Genomic DNA, 27,139 nt, shown 5'->3' on the forward strand with positions numbered 1-27,139 from the left:
TCCCAAGTCAGCGAGGTAACGCCAGGAAAAGACGAAAAAAGACCCATCCACTTATATATATAAATATAGGGGGTGACTGTGTTACTGACTTGTTGGTGAGGATATTCAATGTATGTATGGTTCATGGTGAAGTGCCTGAGGATTGGCAGAATGCATGCATAGCACTAATGTATAAAGGAAAAGGGGGTAAAGGGGAGTGTTTAAATTACATGAAGTGTTTTAGATATCTGTGAGTGGATTTGGCAGCGGATGGAACCATGGAAGCGGAAGTGAATCATAGGGTGGGGGAGGGGGGGAAAATTCTGGGAGCCTTGAAGAATGTGTGAAAGTCAAGAACTGGACCTTTTAGGGAATACCCTCACCTGGCCCCCTTCTCTGTTCCTTCTTTTGGAAAATTAAAAAAAAAAAAAAAATGAGAGTGGAGGATTTCCAGCCCCCACTCCCTTCCCTTTTAGTTGTCTTCTACGACATGCAGGGAATACGTGGGAAGTATTCTTTCTCCCCTATCCCCAGGGATGATATATATATATATTTATTTATTTATTATACTTTGGCGCTGTCCCCCGCGTTTGCGAGGTAGCGCAAGGAAACAGACGAAAGAAATGGCCCAACCCCCCTCATACACATGTATATACATACGTCCACACACGCAAATATACATACCTACACAGCTTTCCATGGTTTACCCCAGACGCTTCACATGCCTTGATTCAATCCACTGACAGCACGTCAACCCTGGTATACCACATCGCTCCAATTCACTCTATTCCTTGCCCTCCTTTCACCCTCCTGCATGTTCAGGCCCCAATCACACAAAATCTTTTTCACTCCATCTTTCCACCTCCAATTTGGTCTCCCTCTTCTCCTCGTTTCTTCCACCTCCGACACATATATCCTCTTGGTCAATCTTTCCTCACTCATTCTTTCCATGTGCCCAAACCACTTCAAAACACCCTCTTCTGCTCTCTCAACCACGCTCTTTTTATTTCCACACATCTCTCTTACCCTTACGTTACTCACTCGATCAAACCACCTCACACCACACATTGTCCTCAAACATCTCATTTCCAGCACATCCATCCTCCTGCGCACAACTCTATCCATAGCCCACGCCTCGCAACCATACAACATTGTTGGAACCACTATTCCTTCAAACATACCCATTTTTGCTTTCCGAGATAATGTTCTCGACTTTCACACATTTTTCAAGGCCCCCAGAATTTTCGCCCCCTCCCCCACCCTATGATCCACTTCCGCTTCCATGGTTCCATCCGCTGCCAGATCCACTCCCAGATATCTAAAACACTTCACTTCCTCCAGTTTTTCTCCATTCAAACTCACCTCCCAATTGACTTGACCCTCAACCCTACTGTACCTAATAACCTTGCTCTTATTCACATTTACTCTTAACTTTCTTCTTCCACACACTTTACCAAACTCAGTCACCAGCTTCTGCAGTTTCTCACATGAATCAGCCACCAGCGCTGTATCATCAGCGAACAACAACTGACTCACTTCCCAAGCTCTCTCATCCTCAACAGACTTCATACTTGCCCCTCTTTCCAAAACTCTTGCATTTACCTCCCTAACAACCCCATCCATAAACAAATTAAACAACCATGGAGACATCACACACCCCTGCCGCAAACCTACATTCACTGAGAACCAATCACTTTCCTCTCTTCCTACACGTACACATGCCTTACATCCTCGATAAAAACTTTTCACTGCTTCTAACAACTTTCCTCCCACACCATATATTCTTAATACCTTCCACAGAGCATCTCTATCAACTCTATCATATGCCTTCTCCAGATCCATAAATGCTACATACAAATCCATTTGCTTTTCTAAGTATTTCTAACATATATATATATATATATATATATATATATATATATATATATATATATATATATATATATATATATATATATATATATTTTTTTTTTTTTTATACTTTGTCGCTGTCTCCCGCGTTTGCGAGGTAGCGCAAGGAAACAGACGAAAGAAATGGCCCAACCCCCCACCCCCATACACATGTACATACACACGTCCACACACGCAAATATACATACCTACACAGCTTTCCATGGTTTACCCCAGACGCTTCACATGCCTTGATTCAATCCACTGACAGCACGTCAACCCCTGTATACCACATCGCTCCAATTCACTCTATTCCTTGCCCTCCTTTCACCCTCCTGCATGTTCAGGCCCCGATTACACAAAATCTTTTTCACTCCATCTTTCCACCTCCAATTTGGTCTCCCTCTTCTCCTCGTCCCCTCCACCTCCGACACATATATCCTCTTGGTCAATCTTTCCTCACTCATTCTCTCCATGTGCCCAAACCATTTCAAAACACCCTCTTCTGCTCTCTCAACCACGCTCTTTTTATTTCCACACATCTCTCTTACCCTTACGTTACTTACTCGATCAAACCACCTCACACCACACATTTTCCTCAAACATCTCATTTCCAGCACGTCCATCCTCCTGCGCACAACTCTATCCATAGCCCACGCCTCGCAACCATACAACATTGTTGGAACCACTATTCCTTCAAACATACCCATTTTTGCTTTCCGAGATAATGTTCTCGACTTCCACACATTTTTCAAGGCTCCCAAAATTTTCGCCCCCTCCCCCACCCTATGATCCACTTCCGCTTCCATGGTTCCATCCGCTGACAGATCCACTCCCAGATATCTAAAACACTTCACTTCCTCCAGTTTTTCTCCATTCAAACTCACCTCCCAATTGACTTGACCCTCAACCCTACTGTACCTAATAACCTTGCTCTTATTCACATTTACTCTTAACTTCCTTCTTCCACACACTTTACCAATATATATATATATATATATATATATATATATATATATATATATATATATATATATATATATATATTTTCTTTTCTTTCAAACTATTCGCCATTTCCCGCATTAGCGAGGTAGCGTTAAGAACAGAGGACTGGGCCTTTGAGGGAATACCCTCACCTGGCCCAATTCTCTGTTCCTTCTTTTGGAAAATTAAAAAAACGAGAGGGGAGGATTTCCAACCCCCCGCTCCCTCCCCTTTTAGTCGCCTTCTACGACACGCAGGGAATACGTGGGAAGTATTCTTTCTCCCCTATCCCCAGGGATAATATATATATAATATATATATATATATATATATATATATATATATATATATATATATATATATATATATATATAATCCCTGGGGATAGGGGAGAAAGAATACTTCCCACGTATTCCCTGCGTGTCGTAGAAGGCGACTAAAAGGGGAGGGAGCGGGGGGTTGGAAATCCTCCCCTCTCGTTTTTTTAATTTTCCAAAAGAAGGAACAGAGAATTGGGCCAGGTGAGGGTATTCCCTCAAAGGCCCAGTCCTCTGTTCTTAACGCTACCTCGCTAATGCGGGAAATGGCGAATAGTTTGAAAGAAAAGAAAATATATATATATATATATAAAAAAAAAAAAAAAAAAAATATATATATATATATATATATATATATATATATATATATATATATATATATATGTAATTGACAGGCGCGCGAAAGAGAGACTTTTGGATGTTAATGTGCTGAGAGGTGCAACTGGAGGGATGTCTGATCATTATCTTGTGGAGGCTAAGGTGAAGATTAGTATGGGTTTTCAGAAAAGAAGAGTGAATGTTGGGGTGAAGAGGGTGGTGAGAGTAAGTGAGCTTGAGAAGGAGACCTGTGTGAGGAAGTACCAGGAAAGACTGAGTACAGAATGGAAAAAGGTGAGAACAATGGAAGCAAGGGGAGTGGGGGAGGAATGGGATGTATTTAGGGAATCAGTGTTGGATTGCGCAAAAGATGCTTGTGGCATGAGAAGAGTGGGAGGTGGGTTGATTAGAAAGGGTAGTGAGTGGTGGGATGAAGAAGTAAGAGTATTAGTGAAAGAGAAGAGAGAGGCATTTGGACGATTTTTGCAGGGAAAAAATGCAATTGAGTGGGAGATGTATAAAAGAAAGAGACAGGAGGTCAAGAGAAAGGTGCAAGAGGTGAAAAAAAGGGCAAATGAGAGTTGGGGTGAGAGAGTATCATTAAATTTTAGGGAGAATAAAAAGATGTTCTGGAAGGAGGTAAATAAAGTGCGTAAGACAAGGGAGCAAATGGGAACTTCAGTGAAGGGCGCAAATGGGGAGGTGATAACAAGTAGTGGTGATGTGAGAAGGAGATGGAGTGAGTATTTTGAAGGTTTGTTGAATGTGTTTGATGATAGAGTGGCAGATATAGGGTGTTTTGGTCGAGGTGGTGTGCAAAGTGAGAGGGTTAGGTAGGATGATTTGGTAAACAGAGAAGAGGTAGTAAAAGCTTTGCGGAAGATGAAAGCCGGCAAGGCAGCAGGTTTGGATGGTATTGCAGTGGAATTTATTAAAAAAGGGGGTGACTGTATTGTTGACTGGTTGGTAAGGTTATTTAATGTATGTATGACTCATGGTGATGTGCCTGAGGATTGGCGGAATGCGTGCATAGTGCCATTGTACAAAGGCAAAGGGGATAAGAGTGAGTGCTCAAATTATAGAGGTATAAGTCTGTTGAGTATTCCTGGTAAATTATATGGGAGGGTATTGATTGAGAGGGTGAAGGCATGTACAGAGCATCAGATTGGGGAAGAGCAGTGTGGTTTCAGAAGTGGTAGAGGATGTGTGGATCAGGTGTTTGCTTTGAAGAATGTATGTGAGAAATACTTAGAAAAGCAAATGGATTTGTATGTAGCATTTATGGATCTGGAGAAGGCATATGATAGAGTTGATAGAGATGCTCTGTGGAAGGTATTAAGAATATATGGTGTGGAAGGAAAGTTGTTAGAAGCAGTGAAAAGTTTTTATCGAGGATGTAAGGCATGTGTACGTGTAGGAAGAGAGGAAAGTGATTGGTTCTCAGTGAATGTAGGTTTGCGGCAGGGGTGTGTGATGTCTCCATGGTTGTTTAATTTGTTTATGGATGGGGTTGTTAGGGAGGTAAATGCAAGAGTTTTGGAAAGAGGGGCAAGTATGAAGTCTGTTGGGGATGAGAGAGCTTGGGAAGTGAGTCAGTTGTTGTTCGCTGATGATACAGCGCTGGTGGCTGATTCATGTGAGAAACTGCAGAAGCTGGTGACTGAGTTTGGTAAAGTGTGTGGAAGAAGAAAGTTAAGAGTAAATGTGAATAAGAGCAAGGTTATTAGGTACAGTAGGGTTGAGGGTCAAGTCAATTGGGAGGTGAGTTTGAATGGAGAAAAACTGGAGGAAGTGAAGTGTTTTAGATATCTGGGAGTGGATCTGGCAGCGGATGGAACCATGGAAGCGGAAGTGGATCATAGGGTGGGGGAGGGGGCGAAAATTCTGGGGGCCTTGAAGAATGTGTGGAAGTCGAGAACATTATCTCGGAAAGCAAAAATGGGTATGTTTGAAGGAATAGTGGTTCCAACAATGTTGTATGGTTGCGAGGCGTGGGCTATGGATAGAGTTGTGCGCAGGAGGATGGATGTGCTGGAAATGAGATGTTTGAGGACAGTGTGTGGTGTGAGGTTGTTTGATCGAGTGAGTAACGTAAGGGTAAGAAAGATGTGTGGAAATAAAAAGAGCGTGGTTGAGAGAGCAGAAGAGGGTGTTTTGAAGTGGTTTGGGCACATGGAGAGGATGAGTGAGGAAAGATTGACAAAGAGGATATATGTGTCGGAGGTGGAGGGAGCAAGGAGAAGAGGGAGACCAAATTGGAGGTGGAAAGATGGAGTGAAAAAGATTTTGTGTGATCGGGGCCTGAACATGCAGGAGGGTGAAAGGAGGGCAAGGAATAGAGTGAATTGGAGCGATGTGGTATACCGGGGTTGACGTGCTGTCAGTGGATTGAATCAAGGCATGTGAAGCGTCTGGGGTAAACCATGGAAAGCTGTGTAGGTATGTATATTTGCGTGTGTGGACGTATGTATATACATGTGTATGGGGGGGGTTGGGCCATTTCTTTCGTCTGTTTCCTTGCGCTACCTCGCAAACATGGGAGACAGCGACAAAGTATAAATAAAAAAAAAAAAAAAATATATATATATATATATATATATATATATATATATATATATATATATATATATATATATATATATATATATATATGTTCTGGAAGGAGGTAAATAGGGTGCGTAAGACAAGGGAGCAAATGGGAACTTCAGTGAAGGGCGTAAATGGGGAGGTGATAACAAGTAGCGGTGATGTGAGAAGGAGATGGAATGAGTATTTTGAAGGTTTGTTGAATGTGTCTGATGACAGAGTGGCAGATATAGGGTGTTTTGGTCGAGGTGGTGTGCAAAGTGAGAGGGTTAGGGAAAATGATTTGGTAAACAGAGAAGAGGTAGTAAAAGCTTTGCGGAAGATGAAAGCCGGCAAGGCAGCAGGTTTGGATGGTATTGCAGTGGAATTTATTAAGAAAGGGGGTGACTGTATTGTTGACTGGTTGGTAAGGTTATTTAATGTATGTATGACTCATGGTGAGGTGCCTGAGGATTGGCGGAATGCGTGCATAGTGCCATTGTACAAAGGCAAAGGGGATAAGAGTGAGTGCTCAAATTACAGAGGTATAAGTTTGTTGAGTATTCCTGGTAAATTATATGGGAGGGTATTGATTGAGAGGGTGAAGGCATGTACAGAGCATCAGATTGGGGAAGAGCAGTGCGGTTTCAGAAGTGGTAGAGGATGTGTGGATCAGGTGTTTGCTTTGAAGAATGTATGTGAGAAATACTTAGAAAAGCAAATGGATTTGTATGTAGCATTTATGGATCTGGAGAAGGCATATGATAGAGTTGATAGAGATGCTCTGTGGAAGGTATTAAGAATATATGGTGTGGGAGGCAAGTTGTTAGAAGCAGTGAAAAGTTTTTATCGAGGATGTAAGGCATGTGTACGTGTAGGAAGAGAGGAAAGTAATTGGTTCTCAGTGAATGTAGGTTTGCGGCAGGGGTGTGTGATGTCTCCATGGTTGTTTAATTTGTTTATGGATGGGGTTGTTAGGGAGGTGAATGCAAGAGTTTTGGAAAGAGTGGCAAGTATGAAGTCTGTTGGGGATGAGAGAGCTTGGGAAGTGAGTCAATTGTTGTTCGCTGATGATACAGCGCTGGTGGCTGATTCATGTGAGAAACTGCAGAAGCTGGTGACTGAGTTTGGTAAAGTGTGTGGAAGAAGAAAGTTGAGAGTAAATGTGAATAAGAGCAAGGTTATTAGGTACAGTAGGGGTGAGGGTCAAGTCAATTGGGAGGTGAGTTTGAATGGAGAAAAACTGGAGGAAGTGAAGTGTTTTAGATATCTGGGAGTGGATCTGTCAGCGGATGGAACCATGGAAGCGGAAGTGGATCATAGGGTGGGGGAGGGGGCGAAAATTTTGGGAGCCTTGAAAAATGTGTGGAAGTCGAGAACATTATCTCGGAAAGCAAAAATGGGTATGTTTGAGGGAATAGTGGTTCCAACAATGCTGTATGGTTGCGAGGCGTGGGCTATGGATAGAGATGTGCGCAGGAGGATGGATGTGCTGGAAATGAGATGTTTGAGGACAATGTGTGGTGTGAGGTGGTTTGATCGAGTAAGTAACGTAAGGGTAAGAGAGATGTGTGGAAATAAAAAGAGCGTGGTTGAGAGAGCAGAAGAGGGTGTTTTGAAATGGTTTGGGCACATGGAGAGAATGAGTGAGGAGAGATTGACCAAGAGGATATATGTGTCGGAGGTGGAGGGAACGAGGAGAAGAGGGAGACCAAATTGGAGGTGGAAAGATGGAGTGAAAAAGATTTTGTGTGATCGGGGCCTGAACATGCAGGAGGGTGAAAGGAGGGCAAGAAATAGAGTGAATTGGAGTCATGTGGTATACAGGGGTTGACGTGCTGTCAGTGGATTGAAGCAAGGCATGTGAAGCGTCTGGGGTAAACCATGGAAAGCTGTGTAGGTATGTATATTTGCGTGTGTGGACGTGTGTATGTACATGTGTATGGGGGGGGGGGTTGGGCCATTTCTTTCGTCTGTTTCCTTGCGCTACCTCGCAAACGCGGGAGACAGCGACAAAGTATAAAAAAAAAAAAAAAAAAAAAATATATATATTTATATATATATATATATATATTTAACTAGAGGGGACGGGAGCGGGGGGCCAGAAATCCTCTCCTCCTTGTATTTTTTTAACTTTCTAAAATGGGAAACAGAAGAAGTAGTCACGCGGGGAGTGCTCATCCTCCTCGAAGGCTCAGATTGGGGTGCCTAAATGTGTGTGGATGTAACCAAGATGTGAAAAAAGGAGAGATAGGTAGTATGTTTGAGGAAGGGAACCTGGATGTTTTGGCTCTGAGGGAAACGAAGCTCAAGGGTAAAGGGGAAGAGTGGTTTGGGAATGTCTTGGGAGTAAAGTCAGGGGTTAGTGAGAGGACAAGAGCAAGGGAAGGAGTAGCAGTACTCCTGAAACAGGAGTTGTGGGAGTATGTGATAGAATGTAAGAAAGTAAATTCTCGATTAATATGGGTAAAACTGAAAGTTGATGGAGAGAGATGGGTGATTATTGGTGCATATGCACCTGGGCATGAGAAGAAAGATCATGAGAGGCAAGTGTTTTGGGAGCAGCTGAATGAGTGTGTTAGTGGTTTTGATGCACGAGACCGGGTTATAGTGATGGGTGATTTGAATGCAAAGGTGAGTAATGTGGCAGTTGAGGGAATAATTGGTATACATGGGGTGTTTAGTGTTGTAAATGGAAATGGTGAAGAGCTTGTAGATTTATGTGCTGAAAAAGGACTGATAATTGGGAATACCTGGTTTAAAAAGCAAGATATACATAAGTATACTTATGTAAGTAGGAGAGATGGCCAGAGAGCATTATTGTATTACGTGTTAATTGACAGGCGCGCGAAAGAGAGACTTTTGGATGTGAATGTGCTGAGAGGTGCAACTGGAGGGATGTCTGATCATTATCTTGTGGAGGCTAAGGTGAAGATTTGTATGGGTTTTCAGAAAAGAAGAGTGAATGTTGGGGTGAAGAGGGTGGTGAGAGTAAGTGAGCTTGGGAAGGAGACTTGTGTGAGGAAGTACCAGGAGAGACTGAGTACAGAATGGAAAAAGGTGAGAACAATGGAAGTAAGGGGAGTGGGGGAGGAATGGGATGTATTTAGGGAATCAGTGATGGATTGCGCAAAAGATGCTTGTGGCATGAGAAGAGTGGGAGGTGGGTTGATTAGAAAGGGTAGTGAGTGGTGGGATGAAGAAGTAAGATTATTAGTGAAAGAGAAGAGAGAGGCATTTGGACGATTTTTGCAGGGAAAAAATGCAATTGAGTGGGAGATGTATAAAAGAAAGAGACAGGAGGTCAAGAGAAAGGTGCAAGAGGTGAAAAAGAGGGCAAATGAGAGTTGGGGTGAAAGAGTATCATTAAATTTTAGGGAGAATAAAAAGATGTTCTGGAAGGAGGTAAATAAAGTGCGTAAGACAAGAGAGCAAATGGGAACTTCAGTGAAGGGCGCAAATGGGGAGGTGATAACAAGTAGTGGTGATGTGAGAAGGAGATGGAGTGAGTATTTTGAAGGTTTGTTGAATGTGTTTGATGATAGAGTGGCAGATATAGGGTGTTTTGGTCGAGGTGGTGTGCAAAGTGAGAGGGTTAGGGAAAATGATTTGGTAAACAGAGAAGAGGTAGTAAAAGCTTTGCAGAAGATGAAAGCCAGCAAGGTAGCAGGTTTGGATGGTATTGTAGTAGAATTTATTAAAAAAGGGGGTGACTGTATTATTGACTGGTTGGTAAGGTTATTTAATGCATGTATGACTCATGGTGAGGTGCCTGAGGATTGGCAGAATGCATGCATAGTGCCATTGTATAAAGGCAAAGGGGATAAGAGTGAGTGCTCAACTTACAGAGGTATAAGTTTGTTGAGTATTCCTGGTAAATTATATGGGAGGGTATTGATTGAGAGGGTGAAGGCATGTACAGAGCATCAGATTGGGGAAGAGCAGTGTGGTTTCAGAAGTGGTAGAGGATGTGTGGATCAGGTGTTTGCTTTGAAGAATGTATGTGAGAAATACTTAGAAAAGCAAATGGATTTGTATGTAGCATTTATGGATCTGGAGAAGGCATATGATAGAGTTGATAGAGATGCTCTGTGGAAGGTATAAGAATATATGGTGTGGGAGGCAAGTTGTTAGAAGCAGTGAAAAGTTTTTATCGAGGATGTAAGGCATGTGTACGTGTAGGAAGAGAGGAAAGTGATTGGTTCTCAGTGAATGTAGGTTTGCGGCAGGGGTGTGTGATGTCTCCATGGTTGTTTAATTTGTTTATGGATGGGGTTGTTAGGGAGGTGAATGCAAGAGTTTTGGAAAGAGTGGCAAGTATGAAGTCTGTTGTGGATGAGAGAGCTTGGGAAGTGAGTCAGTTGTTGTTCGCTGATGATACAGCGCTGGTGGCTGATTCATGTGAGAAACTGCAGAAGCTGGTGACTGAGTTTGGTAAAGTGTGTGAAAGAAGAAAGTTAAGAGTAAACGTGAATAAGAGCAAGGTTATTAGGTACAGTAGGGTTGAGGGTCAAGTCAATTGGGAGGTAAGTTTGAATGGAGAAAAACTGGAGGAAGTAAAGTGTTTTAGATATCTGGGAGTGGATCTGGCAGTGGATGGAACCATGGAAGCGGAAGTGGATCATAGGGTGGGGGAGGCGGCGAAAATTCTGGGAGCCTTGAAGAATGTGTGGAAGTCGAGAACATTATTTCGGAAAGCAAAAATGGGTATGTTTGAAGGAATAGTGGTTCCAATAATGTTGTATGGTTGCGAGGCGTGGGCTATAGATAGAGTTGTGCGCAGGAGGGTGGATGTTCTGGAAATGAGATGTTTGAGGACAATGTGTGGTGTGAGGTGGTTTGATCGAGTAAGTAACGTAAGGGTAAGAGAGATGTGTGGAAATAAAAAGAGCGTGGTTGAGAGAGCAGAGGAGGGTGTTTTGAAATGGTTTGGGCACATGGAGAGAATGTGTGAGGAAAGATTGACCAAGAGGATATATGTGTTGGAGGTGGAGGGAATGAGGAGAAGTGGGAGATCAAATTGGAGGTGGAAAGATGGAGTGAAAAAGATTTTGTGTGATTGGGGCCTGAACATGCAGGAGGGTGAAAGGAGGGCAAGGAATAGAGTGAATTGGATCGATGTGGTATACCGGGGTTGACGTTCTGTCAGTGGATTGAATCAGGGCATGTGAAGCGTCTGGGGTAAACCATGGAAAGCTGTGTAGGTATGTATATTTGCGTGTGTGCGCAAGGAAACAGACGAAAGAATGTCCCAACCCACCTACATACACATGTATATACATACACATCCACACACACAAATATACATACCTATACATTTCAACGTATACATATATATACACACACAGACATATACATATATACACATGTACATAATTCATACTGTCTGCCTTTATTCATTCCCATCTCCACCCTTCCACACATGAAATAACAACCCCCTCCCCCCTCATGTGTGTGAGGTAGCACTAGGAAAAGACAACAAAGGCCACATTCGTTCACACTCAGTCTCTAGCTGTCATGTAATAATGCACCGAAACCACAGCTCCCTTTCCACATCCAGGCCACACAGATTTTTCCATGGTTTACCCCAGACTCTTCACATGCCCTGGTTCAATCCATTGACAGCACGTCGACCCCAGTATACCACATCGTTCCAATTCACTCTATTCCTTGCATGCCTTTCACCCTCCTGCATGTCCAGGCCCCGATCACTCAAAATCTTTTTCACTCCATCTTTCCACCTCCAATTGGGTCTCCCACTTCTCCTCGTTCCCTCCACCTCTGACACATATATCCTCTTGGTCAATCTTTCCTCACTCATTCTCTCCATTTGACCAAACCATTTCAAAACACCCTCTTCTGCTCTCTGAACCACACTCTTTTTATTACCACACATCTATCTCTCTTACCCTATTATTACTTACTCGATCAAACCACGTCACACCACATATTGTCCTCAAACATCTCATTTCCACCACATCCACCCTCCTCTGCACAAATCTGTCTATAGTCCATGCCTCGCAAGCATATAACATTGTTGGAACCACTATTCCTTCAAACATACCCATTTTTGCTTTCCGAGATAATGTTCTCGACTTCCACACATTCTTCAATGCTCCCAGAACTTTCGCCGCCCCCTCCCCCACCCTATGATTCACTTCCGCTTCCATGGTTCCATCCGCTGCCAAATCCACTCCCAGATATCTAAAACACTTCACTTCCTCCAGTTTTTCTCCATTCAAACTTACCTCCCAGTTGACTTGTCCCTTAACTCTACTGTACCAAATAACCTTGCTCTTATTCACATTTACTCTCAGCTTTCTTCTTTCACACACTTTACCAAACTCAGTCACCAGCTTCTGCAGTTTCTCACTTGAATCAGCTACCAGCGCTGTATCATCAGCGAACAACAACTGACTCACTTCCCAAGCTCTCTCATCCACAGCAGACTGCATACTTGCCCCTCTTTCCAAAACTCTTGCCTTCACCTCCCTAACAACCCCATCCATAAACAAATTAAACAACCATGGAGACATCACACACCCCTGCCGCAAACCTCCATTCACTGAGAACCAATCACTTTCCTCTCTTCCTACTCGTACACATGCCTTACATCCTTGATAAAAACTTTTCATTGCTTCTATATATGTGTGAAAGTTCTTTGGGGCCTGGATGTGGAAAGGGAGTTGTGGTTTCAGTGCATTATTACATGACAGCTAGAGACTGAGTGTGAACGAGTGTAGCCTTTGTTGGCTTTTCCTAGCACTACCTCGCACACATGAGGGGGGAGGGGGTTGTTATTTCATGTGTGGCGATGGGAATGAATAAAGGCAGACAGTATGAATTATGTACATGTGTATATATGTATATGTCTATGTGTGTATATATATGTATACGTTGAGATGTATAGGTATGAATATTTGCGTGTGTGGACGTGTATGTATATACATGTGTATGTGGGTGGGTTGGGCCATTCTTTCGTCTGTTTCCTTGCGCTACCTCGCTAACTTGGGAGACAGCGACAAAGCAAAATAAATGAAAATTGATATATATTTTTTTTCATACATATTTGCCATTTCCTGCATCAGCAAGGTAGCATTAAGAACACAGGACTGAGCCTCAGAAAGAAAATACTCACTTTGCTCCCTTCTCTGTTCCCTCTTTTGGAAAAGTAAAAACTGGAGGGAAAGATTTCCAGACCCCTGCTCCCTCCTCTTTTAGTTGCTTTAAGACATGCAGGGAATATATGGGAAGTATTCTTTCTCCCCTATCCCCAGGAATATGGTTTAATATATGCATTATATATTTTCATGGGGTAGCTAAATGCAGGGGTCCTGGAGAGAGGGGCAGGTTTACATTATGCAGGGTATGGGAAGGCTTAGAAAGTGGGGCAGTTACTGTTTGTGGATGACACTAGTCTGGTGGCAGGCTCGATCAAAACTATAGAAGCTCGTATCTAAGTTTGCTGGACTGTTTGAAAGGAGTTTGAAAGTTATGTGAACAAAATTATGGTGCCATAATTATTTGTAGCAGGCTGTAGAGACTGGATGATTTAAGTGTGAGTTTGAATTGAGAGAACTTGGAGGAAATGGAATGCTTCAGGTAACTGGGAGTGAGCATGGCAGTAAATGGAACTATGAGAGCTGAAGTGGGTCATAAGGTGGGAGAGGAGGCTAAGGTTGTAAGTGCATTAAGGAGTGTGTGGAAGGGGAGGTTTTTGTCTGTTAGGGTAAAGATGGGAATGTTTGAAGGTATGGTAGTCCCACCAGTGTTGTATGGACGAGTCTCGGGCTCTGAGTGCAAAGGAATGGATGAAGGTGAACACTTTAGAAATTGAATTCCTTTGTACAGTATGTCATGTGAGGAGGGTTGATCATGTAAGGAATGTCTTTAAAAGAAGTGTAATATGACTTAGAGAGCTGGAAAGGGTGTGGTGAAAAGGTTTGAATATATGGAAAGGGTGAGTAAAGAATGATTCAATAAGAGTGTGTCAGAAGTGGAGGGAGCAAAAGGAAGGGGAAACTCTTGTATGGATGTGAGGCATGGACTGCAGATGAGGCTGCGCAGAGGAGGGTGGATGTGTTGGAATTGAATTGTTTGAGGACAGTATGAAGTAGGTTGATTAAGTAATGATGGGGTAAGACCAAGGTGTGATTATATGAATGTGGTTGAGAGAGTTAAAAAGGGTGTGCTGAAATATGGATAGATAGAGGTCTTAAGAATATATGATGTGGGAGGACGGGAATGGATGAAGGCAGCAAGTATGAATATGTACATGTGTATATATGCATATGTCTGTGTATGTATATGTTTGTATACATTGAAATGAAGATTGGCGGAATGCATGCATAGTGCCATTGTACAAAGGCAAAGGGGATAAAGGTGAGTGTTCAAATTTCAGAGGTATAAGTTTGTTGAGTGTTCCTGGGAAGTTATATGGGAGGTTATTGATTAAGAGGGTCAGGGCATGTACAGTGCATCAGATTGGGGAAGAGCAGTGTGGTTTCAGAAGTGGTCGAGGATGTGTGGATCAGGTGTTTGCTTTGAAGAATGTATGTGAGAAATACTTAGAAAAACAGATGGATTTATATGTAGCATTTATGGATCTGGAGAAGGCATATGATAGAGTGATAGAGATGCTCTGTAGAAGGTATTGAGAGTATATGGTGTGGGAGGTAAGTTGCTAGAAGCAGTGAAAGTTTTTATTGAGGATGTAAGGCATGTGTATGAGTAGGAAGAGAGGAAAGCAATCGGTTCCCAGTGAATGTCGGTTTGCGGCAGGGGTGCTTGGTGTCTCCATGGTTGTTTGATTTGTTTATGGATGGGGTTGTTAGGCAGGTGAATAGAAGAGTTTTGGAGAGAGGGGCAAGTATGCAATCTGTTGTGGATGAGAGGGCTTGGGAAGTGAGTCAGTTGTTGTTTTCGCTGATGATACAGCGCTGGTGACTGATTCCGATGAGAAACTGCAGAAGCTGGTGACTGAGTTTGGTAAAGTGTGTGAAAGAAGAAAGCTGAGAGTAAATGTGAATAAGAGCAAAGTTATTAGGTTCAGTAGGGTTGAGAAGCAAGTCAGGTGGGAGGTAAGTTTGAATGGAGAAAAGCTGGAGGAAGTGAAGTGTTTTAGATATCTGGGAGTGGATTTGGCAGTGGATGGAACCATGGAAGTGGAAGTGAGTCACAGGGTGGCGGAGGGGGTTAAGGTTCTGGGAGCCTTGAAGAATGTGTGGAAGGATGAACATTATTTCGGAGCAAAAATGGGTATGTTTTAAGGAATAGTGGTTCCTACAATGTCATATGGTTGTGAGGCATGGGCTATAGATAGAGTTGTGCGGAGGAGGGTGGATGTGTTGGAAATGAGATGTTTGAGGAGAATATGTGGTGTGAGGTGGTTTAATTGAGTAAGTAATGAAAGGGTAAGAGAGATGTGTGGTAATAAAAAGAGTGTGGTTGAGAGAGCAGAAGTTGGTGTATTGAAATGGTTTAGTCACACGAAGAGAATGAGTGAGGAAAGACTGAAAAAGAGGATATACGTGTCAGAGGTGGAGGGAATGAGGAAAAGAGGGAAACCAAATTTGAGGTGGAAAGATGGGTCGAAAAAGATTTTGAGTGATTGGGGCCTGAACATACAGGAGGGTGAAAGGCATGCAAGGAATAGAGTGAATTGGAACATTGTGGTATACTGGGGTCGACATGCTGTCAATGGATTGAACCAGGGCATGTGAAGCGTCTGGGGTAAACCATGGAAAGTTTTGTGGGGCTTGGATGTGGAAAGGGAGCCGTTGTTTTGGTGCATTACACATGACAGCTTGAGTCTAAGTGTAAACGAATGTGGCTTTTGTTGTCTTTTCCTAGTGCTACCTTGCATGCACACTGGGGGAGGGGGGTGCCATTTTGTGTGACGGGGTGATGGCGGTAATGGATGAAGGCAGCATGTATGAATATGTACATGTGTATATGTGCGTATATGTTGAAATGTATAGGTATGTATATGTGTGTGTGTGGGCATTTATGTATATACATGTGTATGTTGGTGGGTTGGGCCATTCTTTTGTCTGTTTCCTTGCACTACCTCGCTAATGTGGGAGACAGTGACAGAGTATAATAGATAAATAATAAATACATTGAAGTATATAGTTATGTATATGTGTGTGTGTGTGGGCGTGTATATACGTATATACATGTGTATGTGGGTGGGTTGGACCATTCTTTCGTCTGTCTCCATGTGCTACCTCACTAACGTGGGAGATAGTGACTAAGTATGATAAGTAAATGAATAAATATGTGTGTGTGTGTGTGTGCAGGTTATGTTTTTGCAAGATGTAATTGAAGAGACAAGAGTGAAGTTTGAGGATGATTAAAGTATGTAGCATGGGCATCAGTCTTTACAAGGTGGTCAAGGTACTTGCTTGCTTGAAAAAAGAAATAAGTTTAAGCTTTTATTGGTGTATTGTGATGTATTCTCTGTACTAGTATGTGTTATAGATATTTTGACTTTGGAAGGGTTTTTGAATAAAGTTGTGACAGATTACATGCAAACAGAAAACATGTCTAACTGGATAGTTCCTTGGTAGTTCTGGTGATAAATGAACCTAATAAACATAGCCAGTGGGAGTTAACAAGACGGTTCCTTAGTGGTTTTGATTGATGGTATTGGTAAGCCATATTATTTGCTTTATGAATGAAAGTAATGAATTTAGCTGATATTGGTACTAGTTAGCCAAATTATCTACTACTTCTCTTGACAGTGTGACTTGCTGTTACAGTGCTTGTTTTACACTGGAATTACTGACACCATATATTATTTATAAGCTCTGAAAGCAAGTAGATGTTAGTTTCTTGCAAGGGATAACTCAACAGTTTTTGATATAGTTCATTTCAGTGTATGATAGTGACTTTTTCACTGTTAACAAAAGAATTTACTTTGATCTTGTGTATAGATGAGAATATAGTAAAGGTTGAAATATCTCGTAGGAAAGCTGCTAATGAGGTGGGAGGGAGGATTACATATATGATATTTGTATTTCCAGTTAAAAATCATTGACGTTTCTGATGGTAACATAGGAAATTTTCACTTCATAGATTGAATATCTCCTATGAATGCTTAGCTTACTTTCATGGCAAGTTTTGTACACAGATATAGCTTTGTATATCTTAACTGTTATCATCACAGCTAGCCCTCACTGCGGCCACACCAGTATATCGTGGGTACCTAACAGATGTTGACTGCAGATGGGATGTGATATCTGCCTCGGTGGACTGTCGCACCAGAGAAGAACGAGGCTTGGAGCCTTTAAGAAATGACAGATTTGTGATACCCAAGTCTCGCTATGACTCCGTGGATTGCTACCTATCAGAATGTGGTGCCAGGTTAGTCTCTAAAGAAGGATTTGATGCACGCTGCTTTTCAAAGTATACTTATTTATTTTACTTTGTCGCTGTCTCTCGCGTTAGCGAGGTTGTGCAAGGAAAACAGACAAAAGAATGGCCCAACCCACCCACATACTCATGTATATGCATACACATCCACACACGCAAATATACATACCTATACATCTCAGTATTTATTTATTTATATTTTATTTTGCTTTGTCGCTGTCTCCCGCATTTGCGAGGTAGCGCAAGGAAACAGACGAAAGAAATGGCCCAACGCACCCTCATACACATGTATATACATACACGTCCACACACGCAAATATACCTACCTATACATCTCAATGTACACATATATATACACACACAGACACATACATATATACCCATGCACACAATTCACACTGTCTGCCTTTATTCATTCCCATCGCCACCTCGCCACACATGGAATACCATCCCCCTCCCCCCTCATGTGTGCAAGGTAGCGCTAGGAAAAGACAACAAAGGCCCCATTCGTTCACACTCAGTCTCTAGCTGTCATGCAATAATGCCCGAAACCACAGCTCCCTTTCCACATCCAGGCCCCACACAACTTTCCATGGTTTACCCCAGACACTTCACATGCCCTGATTCAATCCACTGACAGCATGTCAACCCCGGTATACCACATCGCTCCAATTTACTCTATTCCTTGCCCGCCTTTCACCCTCCTGCATGTTCAGGCCCCGATCACTCAAAATCTTTTTCACTCCATCTTTCCACCTCCAATTTGGTCTCCGGTCTCCCACTTCTCCTCGTTCCCTCCACCTCCAACACATATATCCTCTTGGTCAATCTTTCCTCACTCATTCTCTCCATGTGCCCAAACCATTTCAAAACACCCTCTTCTGTTCTCTCAACCACGCTCTTTTTATTTCCACACATCTCTCTTACCCGCACATTACTTACTCGATCAAACCACCTCACACCACACATTGTCCTCAAACATCTCATTTCCAGCACATCCACCCTCCTGCGCACAACTCTATCCATAGCCCACGCCTCGCAGCCATACAACATTGTTGGAACCACTATTCCTTCAAACATACCCATTTTTGCTTTCCGAGATAATGTTCTCGACTTCCACACATTCTTCAAGGCTCCCAGGATTTTCGCCCCCTCCCCCACCCTATGATTCACTTCCGCTTCCATGGTTCCATCCGCTGCCAGATCCACTCCCAGATATCTAAAACACTTTAGTTCCTCCAGTTTTTCTCCATTCAAACTTACCTCCCAATTGACTTGACCCTCAACCCTACTGTACCTAATAACCTTGCTCTTATTCACATTTACTCTTAACTTTCTTCTTTCACACACTTTACCAAACTCAGTCACCAGCTTCTGCAGTTTCTCACATGAATCAGCCACCAGCGCTGTATCATCAGCAAACAACAACTGACTCACTTCCCAAGCTCTCTCATCCACAACAGACTTCATACTTGCCCCTCTTTCCAAAACTCTTGCATTCACCTCCCTAACAACCCCATCCATAAACAAATTAAACAACCATGGAGACATCACACACCCCTGCCGCAAACCTACATTCACTGAGAACCAATCACTTTCCTCTCTTCCTACACGTACACATGCCTTACATCCTCGATAAAAACTTTTCACTGCTTCTAACAAGTTGCCTCCCACACCATATATTCTTAATACCTTCCACAGAGCATCTCTATCAACTCTATCATATGCCTTCTCCAGATCCATAAATGCTACATACAAATCCATTTGCTTTTCTAAGTATTTCTCACATACATTCTTCAAAGCAAACACCTGATCCACACATCCTCTACTACTTCTGAAACCACACTGCTCCTCCCCAGTCTGATGCTCTGTACATGCCTTCACCCTCTCAATCAATACCCTCCCATATAATTTACCAGGAATACTCAACAAACTTATACCTCTGTAAGTTGAGCACTCACTCTTATCCCCTTTGCCTTTGTACAATGGCACTATGCACGCATTCCGCCAATCCTCAGGCACCTCACCATGAGTCATACATACATTAAATAACCTTACCAACCAGTCAACAATACAGTCACCCCCTTTTTTAATACATTCCACTGCAATACCATCCAAACCTGCTGCCTTGCCGGCTTTCATCTTCCACAAAGCTTTTACTACCTCTTCTCTGTTTACCAAATCATTTTCCCTAACCCTCTCACTTTGCACACCACCTCGACCAAAACATCCTATATCTGCCACTCTATCATCAAACACATTCAACAAACATTCAAAATACTCACTTCATCTCCTTCTCGCATCACCACTACTTGTTATCACCTCCCCATTAGCGCCCTTCACTGAAGTTCCCATTTGCTCCCTTATCTTACGCACTTTATTTACCTCCTTCCAGAACATCTTTTTATTCTCCCTAAAATTTAATGATACTCTCTCACCCCAATGCTCATTTGCCCTCTTTTTCACCTCTTGCACCTTTCTCTTGACCTCCTGTCTCTTTCTTTTATACATCTCCCACTCAGTTGCATTTTTTCCCTGCAAAAATCGTCCAATGTATACATATATATACACACACTGACATATACATATATACACATGTACATAATTCATACTGTCTGCCTTTAATTCATTCCCATCGCCACCCTGCCACACTTGAAATAACAACCCTCTCCCCCCGCATGTGCGCAAGGTAACGCTAGGAAAATACAACAAAGGCCACATTCGTTCACACTCAGTCTCTAGCTGTCATGTAATAATGCACTGAAACCACAGCTCCCTTTCAGCATCCAGGCCCCACAGAACTTTCCATGTTTCACCCCAGATGCTTCACACGCCTTGGTTCAATCCATTGACAGTACGTCGACCTCGGTATACCACATTGTTCCAATTCACTCTATTCCTTGCACACCTTTCACCCTGCTGCATGTTCAGGCTCCGATTACTCAAAATCTTTTTCACTCCATCTTTCCACCTCCAATTTGGTTTCCCTCTTCTCCTTGTTCCTTCCACCTCTGACACATATATCCTCTTTGTCAGTCTTTCCTCACTCATTTTCTCCATGTGGCCAAACCATTTCAAAACACCCTCTTCTGCTCTCTCAACCACACTCTTTTTATTACCACACATCTCTCTTACCCTATTATTACTTACTCGATCACACCACCTCACACCACATATTGTCCTCTAACATCTCATTTCCAGCACATCCACCCTCCTGCGCACAACTCTTATCTTTAGCCCACACCTCGCAGCCATATAACATTGTTGGAACCACTGTTCCCTCAAACATACCCATTTTTGCTTTCTGAGATAGTTTTCTCGACTTCCACACATTCTTCAACGCTCCCAGAACTTTCGCCCCCTCTCCCATCCTATGATTCACTTCTGCTTCCATGGTTCCATCCGCTGCCAAATCCACTCCCAGATATCTAAAACACTTCACTTCCTCCAGTTTTTCTCCATTCAAACTTACCTCCCAATTGACTTGTCCCTCAACCCTACTGTACCTAATCCAAGTATACTACATTGGAAATTTTTCAGTGCATTTAGGAAGTTGATGTAAGTAATGAGTAAGGAAAAAATATCCTCATAAAGTTTGAAGGTAAAGGAGGTTTTCAGGACAGGCTTGGGGAAAGTAAAGGAATATTATTTGCACTGATGGAGGAAAGAAAGAGAAGCCTTCCCACATCTTGAGGATTAGAAAAATGGACTTTTAACCAGTTATTGGAGGAAAATAATAGTTGCTCTTCATTTTGTGGGAAATGTATTTGCCTGGAGACTGCTGTTGAGGGGATTTGGCTGTGATGTGTGGATACCAACAGAATATGATATTGCAGTTATATGTATATACCAAAAGAAAGAAGCAGTGATGTATAGTTGTTGAAGGAAGGATGCAGTATGATGTGGATGCAGAGATTTTGTAGATACTGATGGGTGGAGATATCAGGTGAATACAGAGGAAAGAGGCAGTGATTTGTGGAGGACACTAAGGGGAGAAGACAGTGCTTTGTATTGGATATTACAAGATGTTGAGATAGGAGGACACCTGTTGAGCTGTGTGGATATTGCAAGAATGTGACAATTATGGGAAGATACCCAGGGAAATAGGCACCTAGAAAATAGACATGTGATAAATAGATTTTATATTCTTTTTTTTATTTTTGCTTTGTTGCTGTCTCCTGCGTTAGCGAGGTAGCGCAAGGAAACAGACGAAAGAATGGCCCATCCCACCCACATACTCATGTATATACATACACGTCCACACACGCAAATATACATACCTATACATCTCAACGTATTCATATATATATACACACATAGACATATACATTTCTTTCTTTCATACTATTCGCCATTTCCCGCATTAGCGAGGTAGCGTTAAGAACAGAGGACTGGGCCTTTGAGGGAATATCTTCACCTGGCCCCCTTCTCTGTTCCCTCTTTAAAAAAAAAAAAAAAAAAAAAAAAAAAAAAAAAAAAAAAAAAAGAGAGAGAGGGGAGGATTTCCAGCCCCCCGCTCCCTTCCCTTTTATTCGCCTTCTACGACACGCAGGGAATACGTGGGAAGTATTCTTTCTCCCCTATCTCCAGGGATAAGACATATACATATATACACATATACATAATTCATAGTCTGCCTTTATTCATTCCCATCGCCACCCCGCTACACATGAAATAACAACCCCCTCCCCCCTCATGTGCATGAGGTAGCGCTAGGAAGACAACAAAGGCCCCATTCGTTCACACTCAGTCTCTAGCTGTCATGTAATAATGCACTGAAACCACAGCTCCCTTTCCACATCCAGGCCCCACAGAACTTTCCATGGTTTACCCCAGACGCTTCACATGCCCTGGTTCAATCCATTGACAGCATGTCGACTCCGGTACACCACATCATTCCAATTCACTCAATTCCTTGCAAGCCTTTCATCCTCCTGCATGTTCAGGCCGCGATCACTCAAAATATTTTTCACTCCATCTTTCCACCTCCAATTTGGTCTCCCACTTCTCCTCGTTCCCTTCACCTCTGACACATATATCCTCTTGGTCAATCTTTCCTCACTCATTCTCTCTGTGTGACCAAACCATTTCAAAACACCCTCTTCTGCTCTCTCAACCACACACTTTTTATTACCACACATCTCTCTTACCCTATTATTACTTATTCGATCAAACCACCTCACACCACATATTGTCCTCAAACATCTCATTTCCAGCACATCCACCCTCCTGCGCACAGTTCTATCCATAGCCCATGCCTCGCAACCATACAACATTGTTGGAACCACTATTCCTTCAAACATACCCATTTTTGCTTTCTGAGATAATGTTCTCGACTTCCAAACATTCTTCAAGGCTCCCAGAATTTTCGCCCCCTCTCCCACCCTATGATTCACTTCCACTTCCATGGTTCCATCTGCTGCCAAATCCACTCCCAGATATCTAAAACACTTCACTTCCTCCAGTTTTTCTCCATTCAAACTTACCTCCCAATTGACTTGACCCTCAACCCTACTGTACCTAATAACCTTGCTCTTATTCACATTTACTCTCAACTTTCTTCTTTCACACACTTTACCAAACTCAGTCACCAGCTTCTGCAGTTTCTCACATGAATCAGCCACCAGCACTGTATCATCAGCAAACAACAACTGACTCACTTCCCAAGCTCTCCCATCCGCAACAGACTGCATACTTGCCCCTCCTTCCAAAACTCTTGCATTCACCTCCCTAACAACCCCATCCATAAACAAATTAAACAACCATGGAGACATCACACACCCCTGCCACAAACCTACATTCACTGAGAACCAATCACTTTCCTCTCTTCCCACACGTACACATACCTTACATCCTCGATAAAAACTATACACTGCTTCTAACAAGTTGCCTCCCACATCATATATTCTTAATACCTTCCACAGAGCATCTCTATCAACTCTATCATATGCCTTCTCGAGATCCATAAATACTACATACAAATCCATTTGCTTTTCTAAGTATTTCTCACATACATTCTTCAAAGCAAACACCTGATCCGCACATCCTCTACCACTTCTGAAACCACACTGCTCTTCCCCAATCTGATGCTCTGTACATGCCTTCACCCTCTTAATCAATACCCTCCCATATAATTTCCCAGGAATACTCAGCAAACTTATACCTCTGTAATTTGAGCACTCACCTTTGTCTCCTTTGCCTTTGTACAATGGCACTATGCAAGCATTCCGCCAATCCTCAGGCACCTCACCATGAATCATACATACATTAAATAACCTTACCAACCAGTCAACAGTACAGTCACCCCCGTTTTTAATAAATTCCACTGCAATGCCATCCAAACCCTCTGCCTTGCCGGCTTTCATCTTCCACAAAGCTTATACTACCTCTTCTCTGTTTACCAAATCATCCTACCTAACCCTCTCACTTTGCACACCACCTCGACCAAAACACCCTATATCTACCACTCTATCATCAAACACATTCAACAAACCTTCAAAATACTCACTCCATCTCCTTCTCACATCACCACTACTTGTTATCACCTCCCCATTAGTACCCTTCACTGAAGTTCCCATTTGCTCCCTTGTCTTTCGCACTTTATTTACCTCCTTCCAAAACACCTTTTTATTCTTCCTAAAATTTAATGATACTCTCTCACCTCAACTCTCATTTGCCCTCTTTTTCACCTCTTGCATCTTTCTCTTGACCTCCTGCCTCTTACTTTTATACATCTCCCACTCACTTGCATTATTTCCCTGCAAAAATTGTCCAAATGCCTCTCTCTTCTCTTTCACTAATAATCTTACTTCTTCATCCCACCACTCACTACCCTTTCTAATCTGCCCACCTCCTACGCCTCTCATGCCACAAGCATGAAGTATATATAGATTTTAGATTTTATAGATTTTATATTTACCAGAACACTGATATATAAAAGTTTTGGTTCCCTGCATATCTTCATCATTAGTACATACTGACATTATACAGTTTCACTGTATATCAGGGCTTTTATTTTACGAAATATTTGAACATTTTTTTTTATTTCTAATTACCCCAAGACCAATTTTTATGAAAGGGCTCTGTTGTTACCCAGGCCCCCTTATCTAAAAGCTCCTGCAGCCCAAGGCTGCACTACTTCCAGTAGCAGGGAAATGTAGACTCCTTTTGAATGAAAAGTTGTTTAACAACATGACTTTTCACTTGCAATGTTACCTTGAGCAAGTGAAGTCTGGTAACACCTGAGCATAGATAGGGAAGTATAGTAAATTTTTTAGATGCTCTTTGTGAAGAAATTTTTAATGTCGTATTCTGAATGGTTTAAGCTCTTTATATAGGTATGTTCTTTTACTCATGTATAGACATGCTCTTACATTTGATAGAATGTTAGAATTTTTCTTGGACAGGTATAATGATATTCCTCTGGTGTACAACAAAAACATCCAACAAAAGCTTTTAGACAGCAAAGTTGATGAATACTTAGCTCAACATATATCTCACCTCTTCATCAGGGATTCCATATCCCTCTTCTCAGAAAGGATTCATCAGGATGATGCAAGAGAGATGGATCACTTTGAGGTAGGACAAACATCAATGGTTTTCTCTTTTGCTGGAATCACAAGGACTTCTTGCTACTTTTTTTACTGTTTTGTTGAGATTATGCCCCATTTTATACATACTTCATGCTTTAACTTCACTTTATACACACTGGTGGACAGCTGACAGTGTACTTCATTGGAGGGAGTTAAACACATGTTTAAATTTGTGGTATCCAAAGTTACCTTTTGCCTTGATAACACACCACAAAAGTTGGATAACTTTTAAGGAATTATTATGCATACTACAGGTTTAGTGAAATTTCGAGTAGTAATAGTAGTACTAGTACTCGTACTACTACTATTACTACTACTAGTCGCCATAATAGTAAATTATTCAGTGTCACAGATAGTAGTCATGGTAGCTAGTGAGTGGGTGATTAAGATTGTTGTAGTAGTTAGTGAGTGACATGATATTTGATTGGCTGGTTTGTTAGTTAGATGGCAGTAGTAATGGTTAAATAGTAGTTGTAGTTAATTTGATTTTTAGTTACTAGTGAGTTAGTAGTAGTACCTGTCGTTAGCATGTCATTTGTTCAAGTAGTAGTTCGATTGATTTTTAGAGTTTAGTAGAAGTATGTAGTACCTGTAATTAGCCAGTTATTGGTTGTAGTTATTTGGTTAGTTAGTTGTAGTTTTAGTAACTCGGTATTAGGTAGTAGCACTAGCTAGTTTGTAGAGTTGTAATTGTAGAGTTTTGTTGATAGTAGTAATAGTTAGGTAGGTAGTAGTAGTAATAGTTAGGTAGGTAGTAGTAGTGTTAGTTAGGTTGGTAGTAGCAGTAGTAATTAGGTGGTAGAAGTAATTATAGTGATAGTCATAGTCTTGATAGGAGCAGTAGTAGTAGAAGTAGTTGTACTAGTAGTAGTAGTGGTGGTGGTTGTAGGAATAGTAGTAGTAATTCTTGTTGTTCTTTTTATTGTTGTGTGTTGGTAGCAGTTGTTGTAATAGTTAGTTACTTGTAGTTGTAAAGATGAATCTAATTTTGAAATTTGTCTGAGGCCAAAGACAGAAAAAGTGATGCTGGACACAGGAGGAAGCTGTGAGGGAACAATATGAAGGTAATTCTCAGAAATATCCAAAGGGTTTCTAAACTGGGCAAATGCATGTGGGAATGATGGACATAATTCTACACATGCCTGTTTGCAGCAATGAACTGCAGCAGTGTCAGGCAGGATGCTGCTGGTTTTAATGGATTTAATATGAAAAAGTTACAAGCTTATAATACAATGAAGTGTAAACCACAATCTTTGGCAAGAAAAAATAATACTTATGTGATTTTCTACCCAGAAATGATTTCAGAAACTTAGACTCCTGTCATGAGTGCAGAAAAATAATTGCTTGCTTGTTTACAGAACATTCAGAGCACCAACTGGCAGACAATGCGGTTCAAGCTTCCATCAGTCAATAGTAACATTGGATGGAGAGTAGAGTTTCGACCATGTGAAGTTCAGTTAACAGACTTTGAAAATGCTGCCTTTGGGGTGTTCATTGTGCTGTTGACTCGAGCACTGCTTACATTCAAACTTAATATGTTAATTCCTATATCAAAGGTAAACCTACAGTATCATGCTTGTGTTGTGTTATCTAGGCTTACTGAAGTATAGTGTTATTCTAACCTTTCTGTAATATTACCATTATCAGTAAAAAGTGTATATAGCATAGTATATAAAAATTAATGCTTTTTTTTCAAAATCAGTGAATTCTAGTAGATCTTATTCTCAGGTTGATGAAAATATGAAGAATTGCCAGAAGCGCAATGCTGTGTTGGATCAGAAGTTATGGTTTAGGCGGGACATATTTTCTCGTGAGTGTGACAAAGGTGATGATGCTAGTCAGATGACAGTTGGTGAAATCATCAATGGAAAGGTAACATTATATAAGTTTTGGCATTAAATGTTGATGCTAATTCAGGCATTTTAAGGAGGTGCAGCAGGGTGACTTTTTATCATCACAAAATTGAGATTTTGTTGAAGTATAGAATTAAGGAAATGCATATTCGGGTGAGAAACTGCAGAAGCTGGTGACTGAGTTTGGTGTGAAAGAAGAAAGCTGAGAGTAAATGTGAATAAGAGCAAAGTTATTGGGTACAGTAGGGCTGAGGGACAAGTCAAT

At 41.8% G+C, this 27,139-nt stretch overlaps 1 protein-coding gene across 4 annotated transcripts in view; it reads left to right on the top strand.

Moving 5' to 3' along the window:
* Gclc (glutamate--cysteine ligase) overlaps positions 1-27,139 on the top strand; it is an 87,044-nt gene that overhangs the window by 44,811 nt on the left and 15,094 nt on the right. For all 4 annotated transcript variants that reach the window (XM_071675456.1, XM_071675459.1, XM_071675458.1 and 1 more), the window contains exons 6-9: positions 17,224-17,420; positions 24,836-25,007; positions 26,380-26,577; positions 26,750-26,893. In XM_071675456.1, coding sequence (XP_071531557.1) covers positions 17,224-17,420; positions 24,836-25,007; positions 26,380-26,577; positions 26,750-26,893 — 711 coding nt within the window. The remainder of the gene's footprint in view (positions 1-17,223; positions 17,421-24,835; positions 25,008-26,379; positions 26,578-26,749; positions 26,894-27,139) is intronic.

The sequence above is a fragment of the Panulirus ornatus genome, chromosome 21, assembly GCF_036320965.1.
Source record: "Panulirus ornatus isolate Po-2019 chromosome 21, ASM3632096v1, whole genome shotgun sequence".
In the NCBI taxonomy this organism is placed as follows: domain Eukaryota; kingdom Metazoa; phylum Arthropoda; class Malacostraca; order Decapoda; family Palinuridae; genus Panulirus; species Panulirus ornatus.